At 29.4% G+C, this 25,320-nt stretch overlaps 1 protein-coding gene across 1 annotated transcript in view; it reads right to left on the bottom strand.

The window, feature by feature from the left end:
* Positions 1–25,320, bottom strand: part of LOC111640089 (desumoylating isopeptidase 2-like) — a 35,645-nt gene that overhangs the window by 5,525 nt on the left and 4,800 nt on the right. Inside the window, exons 2-5 of the mRNA XM_023386088.1 lie at positions 13,229–13,338; positions 11,161–11,233; positions 10,970–11,063; positions 4,622–4,763 (exon numbers count right to left, since the gene is read on the bottom strand). Of these exons, the coding sequence (XP_023241856.1) occupies positions 4,622–4,763; positions 10,970–11,063; positions 11,161–11,233; positions 13,229–13,267 (348 nt within the window). The 5' untranslated portion in view covers positions 13,268–13,338. The remainder of the gene's footprint in view (positions 1–4,621; positions 4,764–10,969; positions 11,064–11,160; positions 11,234–13,228; positions 13,339–25,320) is intronic.

Below are 25,320 nucleotides of genomic sequence, written 5' to 3'. Positions count from 1 at the left end.
ATCATTTTGAGACAATAAGAGACAAAATTATCTAAAAAAATTTGAATAAAACTAGGTCTTCTGTCAATTTTAAATGCTAGAATAGCTTAAAAATTTATCAAATATAATCTTAAGATTGATTAGACAAATAAAAAATAGGCAAAAATTCTTGTAGTAAGGACTGTAACAATAAAAATCTGTAAAATTCAAAAGATAATAACTTTTTTATTTGTAATATAATCAAAAAGATTTTATTTTTATTTAAAAGTTTGTTTTTTAAAATACATTTAAGACTTAAATATTATAACATTTAAGTTTTCCTTTTAAACTTTCTTTCAAATTGCTCTTCATTTTGACTGTATTTTCTCCAATCATTGTGACTGCTCTTTTCCACTTCAGAGAAAAAATCCTTAATGTTATCTTCTGGTTTTTTAGTTTACTTTTTACAAGAAACAAAATCTTTCTATTGGTTGGCATTGTAGTACATTTGGTGGATTCATGTCTCTAGGTACAAATCAATTCCATGCAGTTCCAGCCAACTTACTATGGATAGTTACTAGTGTATAGTTGCCAAATTTGGCCAAAACAAAGTATGGCCACCATAATTTCTTAAAAAAGGAAAAAGACATTTTTAAACATTCATTAATATACATTTCAGTACTATTATTTCCTTTTGTCACAAACGACAAACTTTTCAATCCACACTGGAAAATTACTTGCCATACCAGACACTTTGAGTCAAACTTTTTGACACCGATTGATGTTTGAGATTCTGGAAGAACTTTCCTTTCAAATACTGTATAATGGTATGAGCCTGAAAGTATTGAGAAGTCAGCCTTCACATATGCTTCATCATTTAAAACCAAATACACATTCATCTTGCCAATTAAAGAATACAATTTTCAAGCTCTAGTTTTAATTATATTCTTTTGTTTTTCAGCCATTTTAGGTATTTTTTGTTTTTTTTATATGATCTCATATTTTCATGCTGCTTAGCCCTTTGAACCATTATTAGTTTCATATTTTTTTGGCAACATCTCTCACTAACATACTGCAATTTTTAGAAATGACTGATTATCTTCTGGTCAAATTGCTTTTGAGAAATGGACAATGTCTTGTGATACCAATTTAACACTCCATTCACCATACTTCAAGAAATTTGTAGCTCTTTTGCTCTTTCAGCCATTTGTCAACAATTGTTTTTTGACAGTCTATTTCATTCATTGTTAAAGCAATAGCACAGTTACTTTAATAAAACTGATAATAGAATTCTTATTCTAATTATTTGAAATCATTGCTATGTCAACAAACAGAATTATAAATAAACAAAAAAGTTAACATCTTTTAAATTTTATGGATTTCTATCACTGCAGTCCTTATTTGGTATTAAAATAAATAGATTACTATTAAATATTCATTGCAGTTTATTATTATTTAATATTAGAGAACTAAATATATTTCTAAAAGATTTCAATAAATTTTTCTCCCATCTTTGCATCATCACATCTGGCAGAAATTCCTGTATACATAGAATATCATTATTGTATTCATTACATTTTTACATCGATCATATATGAAATAAATCAATATAGCATACCTAAATGTAATTTTAAACAACAGTAAAATAGAGAATTCATCTTAAATTGGCTGTGGAAAAGTTTTTCATTGTTAGTGAATAATTTTTAATTTTGTTTTCATAGAATGNAAACTGTTTTAACTGAAGTAAAAAATGATCACAACTTGTCACTATTACAATTACAAAAAAATCAAATTATACTTTATAAATAATATTACTTTTTACTCATACAATATAAAAAACTGTATATTACATATTATATGATTAATTCTTTTATGATTCTGTATTTAACTTAAAAACTTAAATTTATCTGAATGCTTATTCTATTTGTAAGTTGATTGAAGAATATTTTAATATAGGGTGGGCACAATGGAGTTCCACATTTACAAGGTAAATTTTAAAAAATGGTACAAGAATATGGAAAAAACTTTTTATTTATTCAAAGTGCATGTAATAAGGTTTTTTTTTGGTTAAGTTTTAAAAATGATGTTGTCCAATGGGAGGTGGTTGGTCCTGCTAAATGGCATGAATGATAAAGTTTTTCAGTAGTTAAGCCATAGTCGGGTGAACAATGGGGCTTCGTCGTGGACACTTTCATTAATGGGCTGCTGGAAACCCCGAGAATTCCACCAATGACTTCTTCACAGCCCAAAAGTCACTGTTTGGTGTGCTTTGTCCTCTGTAGGCATCATGGGGCCCTTTTTTTTTTTTTTGAAGAGGATGGTGTCACTGTTACTGTGACTTCCAACTGATACTGTGACATGCTGGAGAATTTTTTGCACCCCAAAATGGAAGAATATGATACAAGTGGCTTTTGGTTTCAACAGAATGGAGCCACAGCCCATACGACCTGTCGTTCTCGTGCCATTTTGACAGATATGTTCCGTGGTCGACTAATCTCTTTACGAGAAGCCGTTGAATGGCTCCCTTGGTTCCCTGATTTGAGCCCCTGTAACTTTTTCTTATGGGGGTATCTGAAGGCAGAGGTTTTTAAACATCGCCCTCAAATCCTACAAGAACTCGAGGAGACCATTCATGAGGAAATCGCCAAAATTCCTCCAGATATGCAGGTGAGAGTTGAAGAAAACTTCAAGGAATGGCTCCAAATGTGCATTTGAATGAAGGCCAACATTTGGATGACATCATTTTTAAAACCTAACCAAGAAAACCTTATTACATGTACTTTAAATAAATAAATAAAGTTTTTCCATATTATTGTACTGTTTTTTTTAAATTTACCTCATAAATGTGAGACTCCATTATGTCCCACCCTGTATAAGTGAAAGTATTAATATTCTATATTTTATAATAATATTAATATATCTTTGTGCAAAATTATTGAAGTTTTTGATTAATTTTAATGCTTTATTTATAAGTATTAATTAAATATTGTAAATTGTAAAATAAAATAAATTATTTATAATCAAGGTGGAGCATTAGTGAAGCCTCAATGTGGCTTACAGAATTGTATTTGTTCTGAAAATCTATTTGATTGATTTTGATTAAACTTTGCCATCTTTCATTAACAGAGACAAGGAATTAAAAAAATGTAATAAAAAATGGGAATCCATGAGTTCATTTTCAATATATATCAGGGGTGTCCAACCTTTTTTTCTCTGGGCCGCATTGGAAGAAGTCAAGGAGATTTGGGCCACAAGTTTATATAATATATACTTGTGGCCCAATATACAAGTATATTTAAGGATTAACATGTGTAGATTATAATAATAAATATTAAAACTTTATCACGAAAAAGGATATTTTTAAAAATTACTTCTATAGACACTTTCAATTTTTACTTAGAATATACAGTATATAAATTCATTTATTTTTTCGAGTATTTTTTTACGTCAAACAAAAAAAAGTAGCCACATTTGGCGCAATGTAGCCAAATCTTGCAATGTTGGAAGAAATACTAAATAAAGCTGGAGTTGTGATTCAAAGGATTATAGACCCAAATGAGGGGGAAAGGAGAGAAAGGACAAAAGATAAAGAAGTGAGAAAGGTTGGAAAATTAAGGGTCAATATTTGCATAACAAAAGATCTATTTACCCTTTCTCACTACTTTTTATCTTTTGTCTTTTCTCACCTTTCCCTCCTTTTCTCAAATTTGGGTCTATAATCCTTTGAGTCATAACTCCAGCTCTATTTAGTAATCCTTCCTCATTCACACATCTCCAAGTATTTGAAAATATTTCCTTTTCACTCAAAAATAAAATATAAATAAAGGTTTACGGCTTTGTGAAACTTCTTTTTTGAGTTTATGCCGTTGAAATAAATAAATAATAAAAAAATTAAAACATTTGTTGGTTTTGTTTACATGTTTATTGGGCAGCATTGGAACTTTCCTTGGACACCCGATATATATGATTGTAACACAAGTGTGCCTGACAAAGCAATGTTGTGTAATGTTCCATGGTTGCTAGCATGCCTTCTATGGGCTTATAGAATTAAGTTCATTATGAAAATTTAATGGGCCAATTTTGATAAAACTTTGCCATTTTTCCATTAATTGTGACAAGGAATCCAAAATGTAATGAGGGTCCATTTAAATGTAAAAAATAGAAATCCATGACTTTGTTTTCAATATACAGAGGGTTAAAGTGACAATGTCCATGCTCTCTGATGTGACTGAAGTGCCTAATGGAAAACAGGTACAAGAAATGAACAAAGCAATCTCAATCAATTGCTTTGTTCTTCGATCGCTTTTCTATATTGAAGATGTGAGGATAGCCTCTCCTATGGCCAACAATTACAAGAATAGCCTCTTTTGTGGAGGCAAGTGCAAAGTTCACCTGTCTGCGACTATCAGATATAAGGATTACCTCTTCTGTACCTAACAAATGCAAGGATTGCTTCTTTTTTCCAGCTCTGCCTCAATTCTGTCACAATATGACAAAATCATGCAATGTTCTAGCTTATTTTATCTTAGTATTTTTAATTCTATTTTCTATTTAAATTTTGTTGAATTAAAAGTGTAGTCATATTTATTTTTCAACTTCAATTAATTTTAAACTTTGTAGAAAGAAAAAGAGATGATATGAATAAACAAAAGGAAATGCTTACCTGTGTGAGAGCGTTTGTGAAATGATTACAATTTTTCGTCATGAGATGATACTGATCACCTCGAAATTCGTTTCCCATTCCTTCAACAAGTTGTCGAACATCACCTTCTGTAAAATCTGTGTGACCAAGACATACACACTGTCTGTAAAAAATTATAAAAAATGCTAGTAGTATTTAACATATAACTTAACTTTTTTTTTAATTAATTTATCATATAAATTTGTTTATGTAAATTTATATTACAATAGAATAATATTAGAACCCAATTAACCAAGGTTTGGCATTATCCGAAACAAACCTGTAAGTGAATACAATACTTTTTTATACTATAAAAAAAATTAAAATGATAGCATGCATTACAAAATGGTTTGTTTCTGTTAACTTTTATCATTAAACTGCAATGTGAGACAAGCCATTCATATTCAAATATAATTACAGATGCTCCTTGATTTATGATATTTTGCACATATGATGGCCAATGTGAGTGAAGTGGAAGCATGAGAAAACAATTAGAATTTGAATTCAAGTTGCTCTACTGATACATTAATAATCTTTCTTGAGACTATTTTTTATATATACCATCTTATTTCTTCTTGTGTTTTACAGTATATCCATTATGTCTGCAAAAGGCCCTGCTTTGTCTCCTGCTACTGATGAGAAAAAGAGGAAAACTCTTACTCTAAATGAGAAACTTAAGATAATATTTAAGCATGGCGTTATGATGAACACTCATGAGTCAGGAGTATTGCAATCAATGACAACCCAAACTCACATTACATACTGTACAATATACAACATTACATTCTGTATTTTTCATCTAGCCTAGGTTATTATTTCTAACTTGCAATGTTTTTGACTTACAATGTATTTTTCTGAAAATGTAACCTCATTGTAAGTCAAGCAGAGACTGTATAATATATGTTTTTATTTTTAGAATTATGGAATTAGCTATATAATAAATGATGTAAAAATTGTTGTTCTTATATTCAAATAAACTAACCCAGCAAAATGTAATGTAAGAATTTGTTTTTACCTGATGATGGCCAATAGATATGACTGAAAACGTTTGTTGCATTTTTATTAAATTTCTCAGCAACATATGGTGTTGTGTCTTGAGTTGTTCTTATATATGATTAATTAAATTCTTGAAAGTATAAAAAGAGGCTTAAAAACAATACTATATAAATCTTTTATATTTATAAGTTTTAATCTAAACATTTGTGGCCATCCATTTTATCCGAGATAGCATTGGTCCACATTACCTCTGATAAATCAGGATTACACTATAATTTGTCTTCAGATCACTTTAATTTAATACAAACTAAAATATAATTAGAAATGCTTTTATATCATTAAATTTATCTGGCATTCAAAAAAATCTGTTCTATATACAGTAAAACCTGTCTATGGAGACCACCCATGGTTCCTTCAAAAAGTGGTCTTTTAGACAGGTGGTCGTCCAATACAGGTGGTGCTGTAATATCGTATTTCCGTACGTATTTTGAGCACTTTTTAGTCATTTCTACTAAGCAAAACTTGACGTGAGCAAAAATAAGCGAATTTTTTCAATGATAGGGCTATATTGGTATTTATTTTATTCTTATCGGATAACCCGATTTACAGGAGTCGTCATGATATTATAAGACAGATTTAACACCAATATTTTAAAGATTAATACAATACTCGCATTTTCTCGACTATAATGCACACTTTCTTTTTTTCCGACTTAATTAATTCGACTCGGTTCTTTTCGTTCGCTCCTCAGTTAAGTGTATTACGTCATCAATATACAAGCGCGTCCTATCTCTCCATCACTTTGGTTTTCGTTAGTTTAATCTTATTTTAACTTTAAAAATACTGTATTTTTTTAATATTTAATATTTTCTTAATTAATTAAGTACAATAAGAAAAATTATTAATTAATAATAAAACGATTTTATTATTTTTTCTCATTATACGATTTCATTACAATCGCGGAATCGAAAAAGGAAGTAAAACTGATTTTTGCATTAATGCGTTTATTGTTTTTTGAATATTTTGCCTGCGAAAATTACTTGGATATTATTTTTCTAAAAATATCGTGGAAATAAGGTAGGTTGATACAGAAACTATTTATCGCACGTGTACTGTATATGAGCTTCAAAATAAATAAATAAAAATAGATTTTATCAAACGATGAGATCAGCCGATTAATTGTATCGTGTACAATATTTTACACCCCCAAGGAAAATACTGTAGGTCTAGGGTAAAATAAATTTTGTTTTCCCACAGTTAAACTTCGCCGCTAATTGCTGTTGTGATAACTTTAATACGATCTTCTAACGACAGCACTTTGCATTTCGGACATTTTCCAACAAACTGAAATGAATTTCCTTTGTTGCTAGACTAATTTATTAACACCTGCACATAATTTCAAGGGTTGGAGAAGTGCCCGAGATGGGTTCGAATGAGAGTTTAGACTAATTCATTATATTAGGAGGTGGAAACATTGTTGAGATGGGTTCTTACAATAGTTTAGACCAGATACATTCGCAAAAGTGGTCGCTTATTACAGGTGTTGTATGTTGTTTTGGACCAAAAATCGATGCCCGCGGTCGCGTTACACAGGTGATCGTTTAATACAGGTAACTTATACGAAGACTCTATGGATAAACTATTCCGTGCCAGAAATTTTTGCCCGTTTTGACAGGTGCCCATCGAATGCAGGTGGTCGCCTAAGCAGTTTTCACTGTATTTAAAATTTTAGCTAAAAATATCACAAATGTTTTTCTATCACAAAAAAAACTTTGTGGCACCAGGAATCAATGAATAATCATGAAATTTTTAAGCAAGTAAATGAAGCAAGGAAGGATAAAGCCTCCTAGTAAATTCTAAGAAATATGTTATTTTTAAGACTTATAGATTCTATAATTTTTTATCTTTACTTAAGTTTGAATTAAAAATATCGAATTTTTAGAATCACATAGTATACAAATTAAAATATTTGATAAATACATTAATTTATATCATCTTTAGCATATTACTTCAAATATACCGAAGGTTATATTGATAAATGATTACGATCTCATCTTGAGTGTGAAAATGCTGTGTGTGGTTCTTTCAGTTATTTGAAGAGATCAAAGTTGCAGGGACTCGTGTTCTGGGAGTATGACAGATGATTGAGAATTTCCTACTGTTACCTTGCTAACACATCCCTCACAGGAGCAGTAGTGTGACATAAAACATTGTCATGCAACACAGTGGGAGTAATGTACTAAAATGTTGCCATTTCCTCTGCATAGCAATAGATAATGTTCCAGGAAATGTTGATAGTATGGAGTATTAACTAGCATATTCTGAGGAATGCATGATATAATATCACACTTTGGACATCATATGTCACTATCAGCATCACTTTCACATTTCTAGGTTCTTGGCTTAACTTCTTTGGCTGATGAGAAATTGGGTGCTGCCATTCATTGGATTCTGGTTCATATGACTTCATTCCTGTTTCATCCAATGGATTTATCCTCTCAAGAAATTCATGACCTTCTCAGTTGTAACATTCCAAATGTTCATTTGCAAATGCACAGCAGTGCCATTTCTGCATCTCATTGAGGTGACAAGTTACCCATCATGCTGCAATTCTGTGGTATCCAAGTATCTCTTTCAACTCATTTGGCTTGTTCCAGCCTCTGCAGTTGTCTCATTGCCATTGTTGATCCACTTCTGACAGTGATTCAATCAACTGGACCTGATGAGATTCAATACCAGGACAGCCAGAATGTATCACATGATCACATCATCATGACCTTGGTGAAATTCTTTTACCCATCATGCAACTATTTGACACAATAATCCACCATATGCTTCTCACAGTCCTTTGTAACTTTCTTTAGCATTACTTCCACATGCCATCTCAACCTTTATCCATGCACATTGTTCCCAATTCAAAAATAATACATTAGAGAACTGATCAACCTGTGTACACTGAATACAAACCTACTCCCACTACATGTGCTAGAAAAAATAACGATGTCACTAGCTAATATTCACCCAGGAGACAGTGTAGCCATTACTTTCTTTAAGATCCTTGTAATATTTTAGTTAATTAATTAATGGTATTTTATTAAGTTTTATGGAAACTAGCAAGGAGACAATGACATTAAATTAAAGTCACAAAAATATACTAATGACATTGCAATCTTTGTGGAATTTATTTCATTTTTATTCATTTAATCTATTATTAATTCACTAACTTTATTGTAAAATTGACAGTAAAATGATAATCCTAGATCTAGCATCACTACAGAAAGATGAACGTTTTTTTAGGTATTAATACCACTAACTTGAGCTGTAGCTAAATACAAATAAACTTACAAGTTATTGCCCACTAAATACTACATTTAACATTTAATTGTTATAGTATGCTTCACAAACTGGTATCTGATATTTTATTAAATTACTCTTAAACCATTACCAGCAAAATGATGTATTAATCAAATGTTTTTAGCTGTCTAAGCAGCCATCATCAGAATGCAACTAAAAAAAGGAGTAGAATATAATGTAGAATGGAATATATGGAATTTGAATTAGCTTAAATATGAACAAAGTTATAATGAGAATTATAAACAAAATAAAATACAGTCGACCCCCCTATAACGTACGTTCCTATAACGACAATTCCTATAACGTAGCGAAAAAATTGTAGCAACTTTCGTATAACGTACCTCCTATAACGTCGTTTCGCGACAAGATTGATAGAGTCTGGACCAATAGTGGATGAGCAGCCGAACTACTTTCCTCCGACCCTGCGCCACGCTACGGAGCGGCTAAATTGAGTTTGCTATCGTCTGTTTAGTATTATATATAAATTATATATAAATTAGGTACTGTACATATAATTATATATTAATTATATATAAATTAGGTACTGTATATATAATTATATATTAACTTAATTTATTGTAACTTTATTATAATTATATATATGCTTTCTGCCGCCTGGCAACACGCTACGGAGATTTTAGGCTAGTAAGTTGAGTTTATTATCGTCTGCACAGTATGTAAATTAGGTACCGTAAGTCTAATACAGCACTAATTTTATACATTTCTTGTGAAAGAAACACTTCTTATTCAACGTCCATAAAAATTATTTATATTAATGATGTCTCCAAAGGTCAAGTTATTTTTCCGCCAAAAATTCGTTATCAGAAATTGCGGCCGTCGTTTCGCGTGCTGTTCCGCGATGAAAACCAGCTTTAAGCAACGGCGTAGTCGAACGGTGTAAGTAATCCTACAATTTTTTGTTTATAGCATAGTTTATACAGATTATTCCCAAAAAATTATACGTATTTTGGAAATGTTGAGTGGAATTAGTCTAGAATCGGTTAATTTTATAGAAGAAAACCTTTCGAACAGCCTTAGTCCGTAAAGTTCCCACCTATCGGGCTGCGATTGGCTCATTCCTACAACGTAATTTTCGGTTAGCGTGGAACGTATCTAAGCGTTATAGGGGGGTCTACTGTAAACATAATTATGTATATGAAAAATAAAATAGACAGTGTAGCTACAAATCATATTGCTAAATGCAGACAGAGTACCCTATCCAAATTAACACATCTATTATCTTTATACACAACAAATACATTAATCTCTCCATTTACATGGGTAATTGGTTTCACAAAATAAAATCATTTAAATGAAGCCATGGAAAGCTGCTTAAAATAGGAATCTCCTACATTCTCAAATACAGTATTTTACTCTTACTGAGGTAAAAAAAATTTTAACAAAAGTTTTTTTTAAATATAGGTCTATCTAAGAAGTTACCAATAACAAAAAACACACTTTTCAACATAACTATTATTTACTCCCATAAAGTTAACTATTTAAAATTTTCCAACCATATTAAAGTGAATTTGCATAAATAAAGGGATTACTGTTATCAATAAGTTTTGTGTTTGAGGTATTTTTAATGTAAAATTTTTTTGGCAAATATTAATTTAATACTTTTTTAACTTTAAAGACAGAAAAGGACTATATAGGTCAAAATGCTGAGTGAATGAAATTATTAAAACATTTATTAATTGATTCATTAATACTTCATTCAGTCAAAATCCTTTCATGTAAAATTGAAAGGTAAAAAATTTTTGTGATAACTCAAAAAAATTTTTTTAAATCTTTACTCTATATTCTTATTTCTAAAAATGAATATGTGCATTCAAAATTCCAAGTTCAATGATTTTAATGACATTTTAAATTCTGGTATAGTATCTTTTGTCATAAAATAGATTTAGTATTAATAAAATTTACATCAATTTTACATATTAATCTTGAGATAAATAATTGTATTGTAATTAAAACAATTACTTGAATCTGAACTGTTTTCCTAAATCATCTGCATCTCTTGGATTGATTTCAAAAATTCCAGAAATAGGAAAAGGGTGACCTCCATAAGCAAATTCTAAAAAGTAAAATTGTTTAAAATAATTATTAAAGTTTAAACAATAATATATATTAATTTGGATTTAAGTTCATATAAAGAAATTATAAAATCTTACCAGTGCCATATAATTGAACTCCAGAATGAAAAACACCCAAACCAAGTGGTGAAGTGTATTCATTCATCCAATACTGACAAAATAAAATTCAGGAATATGTAACAAAAATATTCATATTTTCAGTCTAAAATACATGTATCAATAATCAAATATAAATAAATTTTTTTGAGTTTAATGAAACCTCACAGAACTGCTGTAATTTATTTTATTCTTATATTATAGTCTTATATTATTTGCTTAAATTTTTCTGTACTGATTAGCAAAATAAATTATTTATTTTAAAATGGTTAGAAGTACAAAATAATAATATGTGTCTTAAATAAAAATAAAATTAATCATATATTGCAAATTTAACATAATTATTACAATGATACAAAAATTTAAAGTATTCCATAGTCATATTAAAAGATTATTTCTAGTAAGATGTATTTAAGATTATTTATTTATAATGATATTTATATAATTATTTTTTAATTTATAAATTATTAATGATGATTATAATTCAAATCCTTTAATAAGAAAATGAATATAATTCTGTCTATTTCATTTCTTCTATGATTATTATTTGTCATTAAGTATAAAATTCTTAATTCTGTCACATAACACAATCAATAATATATGTCCATAAATAAAAAATATATTTTCTATATTAAAGTACAGGAAAACCCTAATATATAATATGAATTTTCTAAAATAATTATAAATATATTTAATAAAATTTATATATTGTTCTGCATATTCATAAGTCACAAGTATTGATTTAAAAAATGTCAAATATTAACCTTGAAAATTAACAAAACTTTAAGAAATAATATAGAATATAAGTGCTTTAATAAATTTGTTTTATCAATTTAATAAAATATTTTTAATCACAATTAAACTGCAAATTCTGTTATATTCTGTTCTCTATACATTTCTATTTGTCAAATAAAATCAGTATTATATTATTTAAAATAATAATATAATACTGGTTTCAAATTAAACAGTCATCATTTTTTCCCCCTCCACTTACAAGTTCTTTTTGATATCAAAATCTTTGACTGTAAGACACATTCTGATTTCAGAGGCATTACAACATAAAAAACATAAATCTTAGAATCAAGAAAATATAGGATTTTATCATCAGTTATTTAATGTTTGTAGACAACTTCTTTATCTTTACACTAAAGAAGTAGTCTATGAAACCTTTTAAAAGGTAAGCAAATGTGCATATATCGGGTGTTCTGTGAGGTAGTAACATTTTTACAGCATGTATTAGAAGCCCAGGGAATTCAAAAGTGTCCTATAAACATAACGTTTCAAATGCATTGTTTTAGCGCTAGAAGGGACTAAAATTTAAACAAACTACAACTTAAGATGCTGCTCTGTAGTACTGTTAAGCACTGCAGAAAATCCTCAGTTCTTTCAGCTTTTATACTGTACTAGAGCCAAAAAAATGAAAGGAAGAAAACCTTACATTTTTGCAAAAACATAAGGTTCTGAAGATAAGAAGCTAAAGCTGCAAGACTGAGGCTTTACCACAGTGCAGAACAGCATCTTAAAGAAAGCTAATCTGAACTTTAACTACCTCAAGCACTAAAACAATGCATTTGAAAGACTATGTTTATAAGATATTTTAGATTCCCCAGACTTCTAGAACATGTAAAAATATTGGCACTACCTTGCAGAAACCCTTATGTATATAATAATATCATGATCACTGTCTGAAATGCACACTATGCACATTTTTGATGCACATGTATTAAGCACTTACAGTGAAGGAAAATAATATTTGTTTATACAAAAGTTATATTAATTTATTAGTAAAATTATATAATTAATTATAATAACTCATTTGATCTACTTATCTAATTTATTTTTAAATAAGAAACTTTAATTGTATAGTTATTTAGTTGAAGTTAACATATTTACAATCCCTATACTGTTTTATTAAAAATGTCATTTGTTTGGAAATGTTGTGTCTGCATCAACATTTTTGTTGTTTTGAGAAAAACAAAATTAGAATATAATTTATTTTTATTACAATTTTTTATACAAATTTTCACAATTAAAAATTTCATCAACGTACCATATCATAAATATTTAAAATTACAGGTTCTCTTGCCATAATGAGTAGAGTCCTCTACTGAATTTTAAATCCAATCACATCTGCTTTTCAATCATTTAGTATGGTAAGACCTATAAAAAACAAATTTTAATGTATCTATTATAATGCTGTTAAACAAATTATTAATGTTAGATTAATATAAAATAAATTTAAAATTTTATTACAATGTTTTACAGAAATTTTTTACATGTTTATTACAATGGTATAACAAGCATAAAAACCAAAAATCCAACAAAAAATGTAAATTAACAAGAAACTAATGTTTTGGATTGCTTTTAGCAATTGATGTTGGGTTACAAACTGACAGGTTTTGCTACAGACAATCAAGTTCAAGTGTACCTAGATAAGACATATCTCACACATCTCATATACCACTTAGAGAAACTGGAGATATACAAAACTTGCAGAAAAGGCACAGCCATTTATTAGAAGGACAATAACACCCTTTCATAATCATGGAGACCTTATTTTGAAATCCTCTAAAAAAATTTTCTGATTGGTAAACATCCAAATTCAAGCTTACTGCATTGCCCAATCAGATGCAAGTTCCATACTTTTAAATATTTATATTCATTTTTATATTCTTTTTCAGACAGTTTGTAACCTGACAATTGCTAAAACCAACTGAAAATGTAGTTTCTCATTAAATTTATGTTTCTTGCTAGATTTTTGGTTTTTATGCTTGTGCTATATACCATAATTTTATCCAGTTATTAGATCTATATTTATTATAATGGAGATTTTTTTGCAATTAAATATTTATTTCTGGATAGTATTAGTATATTAAAAACTAACATACTGAAATCAATCTTAGAGATGTCATAAAGATGTTAAAATTAAAGCAATAAAAAAATTTCTAGAATATAAAAAAATCTGTTATTTATTACATAAGTAATTCATTTTCAAAACTATAATGTATGAGAATTTTTTATTCTACAAGATGATAATGCACATTTTCACAAAACTAATATCTTCATGCAAAGATAAATGAATTTACTGGATATTTCATGTAACACCACCTGAATGAATATATAGTAACCATTTTAAAAGACAAATATTGGATGCATTTGTTGGAAGCATTCCTTCAACAGTGTGCTTCTCTCTCCAAGTGCTGAAAAATATTTTGAAACAATGTGTAATTTTATTTTCTATACTCAGCAATTAAAAAATTTTTAATTATTAAACCATACTGCACTCTCTGAAATAAAAGTAATAAGTTCTCAACATCAATTCTCTTTATATAGCATCACCCAATTAATATTTTCCTGGTAGAATTTCTTTTAGTTTTTAATACATAAACTTCATAAAAAGTACATAATTTAATACATCCTTATATAATTTAGTTGCATTGCAAACTCATTAATTAAGAAATCTTGAAACAATGAATACAATGATAATACAGTCGACCCCCCTATAACGTACGTTCCTATAACGACAATTCCTATAACGTAGCGAAAAAATTGTAGCAACTTTCGTATAACGTACCTCCTATAACGTCGTTTCGCGAGAAGATTGATAGAGTCTGGACCAATAGTGGATGAGCAGCCGAACTACTTACCTCCGACCCTGCGCCACGCTACGGAGCGGCTAAATTGAGTTTGCTATCGTCTGTTTAGTATTATATATAAATTATATATAAATTAGGTACTGTACATATAATTATATATTAATTATATATAAATTAGGTACTGTATATATAATTATATATTAACTTAATTTATTGTAACTTTATTATAATTATATATATGCTTTCTGCCGCCTGGCAACACGCTACGGAGATTTTAGGCTAGTAAGTTGAGTTTATTATCGTCTGCACAGTATGTAAATTAGGTACCGTAAGTCTAATACAGCACTAATTTTATACATTTCTTGTGAAAGAAACACTTCTTATTCAACGGCCATAAAAATTATTTATATTAATGATGTCTCCAAAGGTCAAGTTATTTTTCCGCCAAAAATTCGTTATCAGAAATTGCGGCCGTCGTTTCGCGTGCTGTTCCGCGATGAAAACCAGCTTTAAGCAACGGCGTAGTCGAACGGTGTAAGTAATCCTACAATTTTTTGTTTATAGCATAGTTTATACAGATTATTCCCAAAAAATTATACGTATTTTGGAAATGTTGAGTGGAATTAGTCTAGAATCGGTTAATTTTATAGAAGAAAACCTTTCGAACAGCCTTAGTCCGTAAAGTTCCCACCTATCGGGCTGCAATTGGCTCATGTATTTAATCGTTCCTACAACGTAATTTTCGGTTAGCGTGGAACGTATCTAAGCGTTATAGGGGGGTCTACTGTACAATACAATACAATGATTTTTAGCCAATGATTTTTGGCCAATGTTTACATAAAAAAATTTATATTTATGTCCAAAAAATTTAATACATTTTTAACCAAACGATATGCAGAAATAGCCTCAAGTTATATTTCATACACAATTGGTTAGAACATTAGAATCACATACAACACTTTGAAAAGTGACCAGAGTATCAAGAAAGAGAATATGAGTCTTGAACACAGCTGATACTAGAAGAGACATCGCAGCATCATATCATACAAACACCTCCTATAACAAGCTTGGCCAACTTATAATTGATATGATCAACTTTCATGAGTCAACAGTACTAATGCCTAGATAAGACATATCTCACACATCTCATATACCACTTAGAGAAACTGGAGATATACAAAACTTGCAGAAAAGGCACAGCCATTTATTAGAAGGACAATAACACCCTTTCATAATCATGGAGACCTTATTTTGAAATCCTCTAAAAAAATTTTCTGATTGGTAAACATCCAAATTCAAGCTTACTGCATTGCCCAATCAGATGCAAGTTCCATACTTTTAAATATTTATATTCATTTTTATATTCTTTTTCAGACAGTTTGTAACCTGACAATTGCTAAAACCAACTGAAAATGTAGTTTCTCATTAAATTTATGTTTCTTGCTAGATTTTTGGTTTTTATGCTTGTGCTATATACCATAATTTTATCCAGTTATTAGATCTATATTTATTATAATGGAGATTTTTTTGCAATTAAATATTNTTTACTACATGAAAATGAAAATTAATGAATACACTGTGTACAGTAATTTTCCTGATAAGACAGACCTCAGAAAAATACTTTATGAGGCATAAAGCTGTCTATAATGAAAATTAATTAACTAAGAATTTTTTTGCGCTGGCAGGGTGTGGCTGAGTTATCCGGACTGCCGGGTTATCGAGTGCCGAGTTTTCGAGACTCTACAGTATAATATAAAATGATATATAATCTACCATCATATTTTTATTCTTTTATAAAAGTTTATTAATCCATTTTTATAAAATTATGCTGTAAAGCATAGTTACAGTTATTTATTGCATGGTAATCGACATTACAGATTACCTATTTTTTTCAGGAAAACTAAACAGCACCATTTATCATTCACTATAACAAAAGACACTTTCATTTCCATTCACTGCATAAATCATAACTTTCTTTCCTCTTTTGCATACTTATTTTGCATATAACTGAAAATGTTTAGGGCAGAATAAAAATTTTTTAAGTAACAATATAACCTAGATAGAACCATTGGCACAAAGAGCATGTTCCACTTTTCCTCATGTTTTTTGTTCAAGATCTGCATACACTGCACTACAATCAGAAACAAAATGACCATGTGTTATCTTATACAGCAGGAAACTGGCAACCTAGAGCAATAGTTAAAACATTTTATAGTAGAAAATAAATAATTTATATTCCTATGGAAATTAAATACTTTTGTGTTTTAGCAGGCTATATTATCAGCAATTGACCAATAATAATACCATAATTGACTTGCTGACCATGCTTGCCCTACAACAAAAAGTCTAAGGAAGCTTTCATGATGTCATTAACAATAGTCAATTGATTCTCCAATTTACAGAAGTGTCAAAAGCATTGTTGTTAAAAATGTCTTACAATTTATTCTTTATTGTAAATTTTGCATTTTTTTTCTAACAAAATTTATTTATTAGTGTGTTATTTTTCATGCTGTATCATAAATGTAATGTCTTTGGCATGACATGCAGACTATTCATTAGTACATAAAAAAGCAGCTATTTGTTAACAATCATTTATATTTACTGCTTGATGATCAGAAAGTGATGTTTTAATCATTTTACATCCAAATATGATTACTTTTTGCTTATTATATTCATTATATTGTGTTTTAGTTATGTTTCTATAAATTAGTTGGGATAATTCTTCATTCAAAGCAATGGAAAATAGGTTCCTGGTTAATCCTTTCCTGCAGAACACCTAATCTTCCATTACCTTGAGTTCTTTCAAAATTTAATAGCATTAATGTTCCATTATATACAAGTTACCATGCTAAATTTCATTTTATAATCTTTATCTCATCCTGATATATAAAACAAAATAGGTGCCAACAGACATAGTGGAAATTTTTTCCTTTTTTTTTTTACTTTTTAGCTTCAGGGATCTCAAAATGTAAGATTTGCAAAAAACCAAAGATCAACTTTGATATGATTAAGATACCTTCCTGCGTTATGTTGTAACAGCCATGAAAGTAAAATGAAAAGTAGATTTAAATTTACATTTCTGGAAAAATTTGGTCAACTTCAATATAATTTTAGTTAGTTCTACCATTCATAACATATTACTATCTAAAGATTATCATAAAATTATTTTGAAACTGATCAAATCCTTTTTGTAAACACCAATTTCCCAAAGAATTTAAGAAATAAAGAGTTTATCCAATATCATTTCATATATGTTTAATCAGCTTAAATTTAACTTAAAACTTCTCATATTTTAAGTTATATCATTCATATACACAAATATATACAGTCTATGGAAATGACTACTATATTCAAAAAAGCATGTCAGACATGCCAATAGACTCTATAATACAATAACAAATTCATTTATATTCTAAATAGAGTGCTTAGTACAGTATAATGTAATATAAATTCATGATATTCATATTCTAAAAATAGCCTAACTTTTAAACTTAAAACCTGTCTTTATCTGAAAAGTTATTTACATCCCAATATATGATGCCTTTTGATTTTAAATTTTGGGCATTGAAGATATAATATTTATTTATATAATATAAGTTTATAGTTTAATTTAAAAAATAAATATTTCATATATAATAAAAAAGACCAAATTTTCAATTTTCAATTCTACAATTAATAAGATTTTAGAAAATTACTACTATATAAATCCATTTTCTTAAGCTATAAATAAAATTTATAATATAACAAATCAAAATCATTTTATACGCAGTTATAAATACATAGCACTCTCACTAATCCAAACTCTGCTTAATGCAAACTAATTTTGTTTGTTTCTCTGCTAAATGTTCTAGTCAAAAACCAGAAATTGCAGTATTATTGTTTTAAAAAAGCATGAAAAATCTGTATAATTGATATGTACTATAATGTACTATACATTTTACCATAAGCATATATAAAAATATCATTTTAATCATGTTAATCATTATTTACTCATGATGCAATATTAAATTGCTGATGTATTATACTGGTTGGTGTTAAAGTTGGTAACAGACAAACAATACTAAATGAATTATTTATTAATTAGTATGTTTACAAGTTATAATACATTTTAAAATCATTTTAACATTAAACAATGAAATTTTAACATTAAAGTCAATGAAACCAGAATTTCCTTTAAATGTAGTCTTATTTTCTTATTTTGCATAATGTTATTATTAATCAGTTATTGTTCAGACTGTTCTAAAGTGATTAAAATAAGCGACATCTACTGCATTCCAAGCATACTAATTTGATTTTAATTTTGACATCTGGAAATAATATTCATCAGTAGAAATTTCAAAAATAACAATTATTATTATTATTATTATTTAAATGTAGACTGATTAAATTTAGGCACAGATTGTACACACAATGTACAGTTAAAAATTTATTAGTATGGCTTTTTTTTTGAAGATTGTAAAATCCTTTCAAAATTAATTACTCTTTTCTAGCAACAAAACTTTTTAGTTTATTAACTCCAATATAACTGGATAAGCACAAAATAATATATTAAAAAACCTAATTCAAGCAAATTTCAAATAAAAATTCAAGTTTAATGAGACAAAAACAGTAATCTTATACAGTAGAGCATAGATTATCCAAAACAATTCGGGACTGAGGTTGTTTGGATAACCGATCATTTATAAAAAAATATATTAAACACAAAACTACTGTATATAATTTGTATCGCACATCTTACAAGTACATACCTTACATAATGTAATACTTTAAACTAGGCCTACAGTTCAGTTTGGCAGGGAGGGGAAGAGTGCTGCAATGCCACAGCCCTAGTGGAAATTTGAATTTGCTGACTGGAATGCTTTCGATTTAACCGATGTTTCGGTTGATCAGTATTCGGATAATCGATGCTCTACTATATTACTATCATCAAGTTACATTTGAAAATGAAACATACTGCCAAATGAAAGACTTTTAAATTTTACAACTGTCTTCTCTTGAATGGATGAAAATTATGACTACTTTGCTCTCAGTGCCAGATTATTGATGGACTTCCTTTAAATTAAAGCCTTCCAGGCTTATGCAAATGTATTATTATTCTTATAATTGACTGTTATGTCCACCTTGCATGCCTTATACATTTATAGCTTTTCTGAGTTCTTTATTTCAAAATGATTTTTAGACTTATCAAAACCAAATTTTTTTAGACTTAAAACAAACACAAAGGACAAGACTATATAGAGCAATTAAATCTAATTCTAGATACATATATTTAGTCAAATTTATTTCTAAAACTACATAAAAATATTGTTACAGTAAAAACAGACAATATTATATTAATTGTTGCTTATTGTGACCAAAGGGTCAGCACCAGATTGGTGATGCCCACGTCAGGATTGGCAATGGCGATTTGTTCGTTTCACATGCAAGCAGTTGCGTGCGTAAGCAGTCAGATCTGGAAGGTTGGATGTCTGAGAGACCACAAGGCCAAAAGAAGTGCACACCACAACTTACTTATGAAAGAATAATACCCGTTTATTACGTGCGTAAGCAGTCAGATCTGGAAGGTTGGATGTCTGAGAGACCACAAGGCCAAAAGAAGTGCACACCACAACTTACTTATGAAAGAATAATACCCGTTTATTTATGTAAACTATTTACACATATACATAGAATAACAGACTTCTGTTATAGCTTTTATATAGCATCATATAATGGATAAGGCTATATGGCATAACATACTGGATAAGGCTGATAGAGCGTAATATAATTGATTAAGCTTTATACTATTAGGTACTATTTTAAATGGGTCCCTAGCAAAGAGAGAGAGCTTACATTTTTATGCACAATGCTAAATATCTTGATCGGCTTGATAGAAGTCTTGAGATTGCAAAACGTCTGGATGAGAGGATGGAGAATTAAGTTACTTGATGAGCACAGTTCACTATCAAATGTTCATTGCTAAGGGTGCCTACAGTTAATGGATCAGAGAAGGGATCATAGAAAGGGCAGTCAAAGGGATTGGTGATGGAGCACGGTTAAACTACACTCATAGGAAGTGGATCGACGAACTCTTAGGCCCCGACGACTTTTTTGTCCTCGATTCCACCCTTTTATTTCGGGGGTCCTCCCCCTTGATTTCGATACCCTCTTTAAACCAAGTTACTATTTTCAACCAATGGTGAATATTTGTAGTTAGTTCCCGGTGACACATTTGATGTGTCACTTGAGAAAGGAAGTGAATCCAAGGTGAAAGATGCAATCATCCTCCGGTAATTAAATCAAAAATTTTTTCTCTGGGATTCAAACCAATTTAACTTTCAAAATTTTCCCTCAAAATTTTTGTCAAGTCCAAGCTCTCACATTATGTATAATTACAGGTATCCCTCATACAACACAGTTTGAAAATTGGGAATATCCCCCATACAACAAAACTTCCAGTTTTGCCCTAACATGGTTTTGGAAATCCTCCATACAAAATTTCATAACTTTAAAGTGCAAACTTTGTTATTCAATATTTTTTTTTATATAAATAAGCATGTATTTTGTCTCAAATTTGCCCATGAAGTTTAGAATAATAAAATTTCAAATTTATTTCTGCTTTTTGTCAGGTTTACTTTAATGAAAATTGATAGGACAAGGAAGAAAAAGATTGCACTAACTTTCCTATCAATTGGGTGTCATTGTCATTGCTTTCAGACTTTAGCCTTTAAGACTGTCACTGTGTTTTTTATAGATTAATCTTCATATTTAGTAAAGTTTATTTAACTGTAGGTATTACTTACCTATGAATAATTACTTCATTTGTAAAAGTGATGAACGGAATCCAGAGATATTTTGGTACTTGAACAATTCAGTATTCAAACACAAATTCTGAAAAAAAGTTCCTCAGCACTAGACTAAAGAAACACGACCCACTAGAACAAATTTTCAATTAATAACATATTTTTTTATGATAAAAAATAAAAAAATATAAAAATGTTGCTGGTACTTCTGATCAAGATCAACAAAAAAGCTGAAGTGATGACAATACTTTGTAAAAAGAAAATACCCTAGTTTAACTAAATGTGTAATAAAGTATTTTTAATTGTGATTGTTAATTAATTATTGATTGGTAATAAATTATTCATTGCTTTAATAAAATATTTCTCTTAGTAACGAAAAAGAATAGTATATTTTTGCTAACTTCTGGAATGTAATCCTATGTTTTGCATTAGTTCTTTGTTTCATATAGCATGGATTCACAAAACATGGCACTTTTTCGAAACATAATTAGTGTTATATGAGGGATACCTATATATATTCTAATTAAAATAATTAAAATTATGATAACGATAAAACAATATTTGATAAAACAGAAAATACAATTTATATTGTACAGTTAATTTCATATATACAGTACTCTTAGATCAGTAAAGATTTTTATATAGTGGAACCCCCATTTATCCTGCTCAAACAGGACTAGGTCCAATCCAGATGACTGAAATCTGGAAAATTCATTAACAACATAAATAACACAATTTATATACATTTATTTTATATTTCTAATTTCTTCTCTATTATAACAATCACTTTCTTTTGGATTTCATTTTCATGATGTTCACAAAAGACGAAGGTAACCAAAACTCAGTGTAACAATAGTAGTTGTGGGTATTGAGTGAATACCAACTCACAACATTACAAATGATAAACTTATTAACATATCGATTGTATAAGAAGCACATTTTTATTCAACAGAAAAACAGAATTTTTTTTATAATTGAAAATCTTAAAAGATTAGAAAAGATTGAACAAGATAGTCAGTAAACTTAAAAAACACTTCCATGAAATGAATAACAATGATCATATGCTGATTCCAGTGACGTAGCGTAGTGGGGGCGGCAGGGGCAGCCCACCCCGGGCGGCACTTTTAGGGGGCAGAAAAATTTCACAATAAATAACAATAATATCCTGTAAAAATTTGAACCATTTCATTTCATATTTTTGGTCACACCTACGATTCGGACCGATTGAAATGAGCATGGAATTTTTCATTGCTATTCTGTGATGAAACTGAATTTTAGCCTTTTAAATTGAGATACCTAAATAAGGGGACAGCAAAATTTTCCTCTGTTCTGGGCGGCTGACACCCACGCTATGCCACTGGCTGATTCATAGAAAACAAGTCTATTCTTGCAAGCTGCAACATTATACTTTGGCAAGAATGTACTAGGAGTTCTTTGATTTATTCATGTTTATAGGTTTTTCCATATGTCTATCTTTTATAGTCAGAGATTGTTTTATAATCTGGATAAACTGGAAATCCAGATCCAATAAATGGGATTCTACTGTATGTTCTTTGAACTGATTTGTATACAATTTTTATAAATTTTAAAGACAAGAAAAAATTGCAATATCTACGATAAATTCAAACTACCAAATTTTCAAAACCCAGAGTAATATTCTACCAGCTTAATTAAACAATTTAATTTTATAAACAGAATATTTCAGTACTATTTAATAATAATAATAATGGTTATTATTATTATTATTATTATTGTTATGTTGCAAATCTCATGCTCAGCTGATACTGGTGCCAAGAGCTATACTGGACTAAAGTCAAGGCATAGCTAACCAGTGTTTCTGTGTTATTGGTATATGTGTCAACATCTTAAAACTTCCTAACAATATGACGTGTTCAATATTACAGTTTTCTGTAGTGTCATGTACTGTACATGTTTTTATTAAGGTTTAACATTTCTAGACTCAAGGAATCTCCTTGAAAAATTCCTTGCTTGATATATATTTGATTTGTTTTTATGTGAGCGTTATGGAGGTTAAGATGTACTCCAGTGGAGTATGGTAAAACCAAGGAAACTAATGATTTGGGATGAATTTTGTAGGCATGAAGTGTGTGCAGCAGCCAAGTGTGTGGGACACTGTCAAATGCTTTTCTTAATCAATATATGTCATATGTATGTTTCTGTGTTGCTTATAAATTTGCCATAGGATAACAGAGTCAATGAGTAGTTGGGCATGGTTTAATCTGCCTTAGTGGTTCTGTGGCTGGATTACTTCAGAAACATCAAGGTTATGCTGGTTTCCCACAACTGGGTGTGGACATTGCAGTAGCCATACTTGGACCAGTGCTGCTTTCACCACTGCTAGCCAAGGGAGACTTTCCAAATGTGAGCCTCTACCTAACACATGAGCATGGACTTTGTTAACCTGGGTGACATCTGAGCCAGTATTACACTTTGATCATGTTATCACCATGGTTTGAACCCACATTTGTGGAGATCTGTCATTCTTGGCCTCATTTCTCCCCATAGACCTCACTAGCATGGATGACCCTACCAAAGAGCAGATACTCCAGCCAGTAGAGGTCTGTGGTTCATCAGAATTACTGAGCTCTCTCACCACAGCAAGAGAGTTATTATTATTATTATTATTATATAATATTGAATGTTGAAAAATATACATAAACAAACAAACTGCATATTTGAATAATGAAAGTAAGAATTTTATCTTTAAAATATTTGTTATATATATTTTATTTGTTAATAATATATATTGTACTGTACATGTTCTATATATATATATAGAACATGTGTTTGTGTGTGTGTGTGTTCATTCTGTTTCTGTTATAAGACATATATATGTATCTTATAACATTACAAACCTAAAATTATAATCATTAATATGAAATAAAGTGTAGAAAAATTATATTATTATATTCAAAACACATTTTTTTCCTTACTTATTTACTAAAGGTACTGTACTATAAAAGCTGAAACTTATGTTTTAAAAAGTTTATGTAATTTGGAAAATAATACAGTAGAGCATCAATTATCCGACCCCCGATTAACCGTCACCTCGGTTAACCAACTGCGTTTTAGTCGGCAAATTCAAATGTCCGCTAGTGATGTGGCGCTACAATATTTGGCTATGTCTTGGCTACTTTAATATTATTTTTACGTGTTTTAGCTGGCAACACTGGATCGACCACGAAAGGGAGCCAGTATTTAAACGAGGCTTAATTTTCTAATTTTTAACGATACAATAGCGACGATTATTAAAATGGTTTTAAAAAAAATTTGGTAGGCTTAACATGGAGGAAAATTCAATGTGAAGTAGGTAAATAGCGATATACTAATATACTAATTACACGGGATATAATAATATACTACACTAATAATGGATTTTTTCATACTTTTCGGTTATCCGACTTTTCAATTATCTGACCAACCCCAGTTCCCAACTGAGTCGGATAATCGATGCTCTACTGTACTTAATACAATCTTTGTGTTTTATAGAAGTCCAAATAAAGTTATTATTGAAAAAAAATTGAGTCTAAAATTTCATAATCAATTTCAAAGAAGGCAGTTTATTCTAAACATATTCCAGTTCTAAAATTTGCACAGTAAGTTTATACAGGTATCCCTTGCTTAATACAAGATTCTATTAACGTACAAAATTAACTGCAGCAATCCCTTTATATATGTGGCACAAGTTTTAATACCTGCAGTTTTACCAGCTGTCTTTACTTACATAGATCATGTATTTTGAT

Source organism: Centruroides sculpturatus, unplaced genomic scaffold (assembly GCF_000671375.1).
Source record: "Centruroides sculpturatus isolate CEXI.00-Female unplaced genomic scaffold, Cexi_2.0 scaffold1322, whole genome shotgun sequence".
Taxonomy (NCBI): domain Eukaryota; kingdom Metazoa; phylum Arthropoda; class Arachnida; order Scorpiones; family Buthidae; genus Centruroides; species Centruroides sculpturatus.
This window is presented reverse-complemented; position numbering and strand designations above follow the sequence as displayed.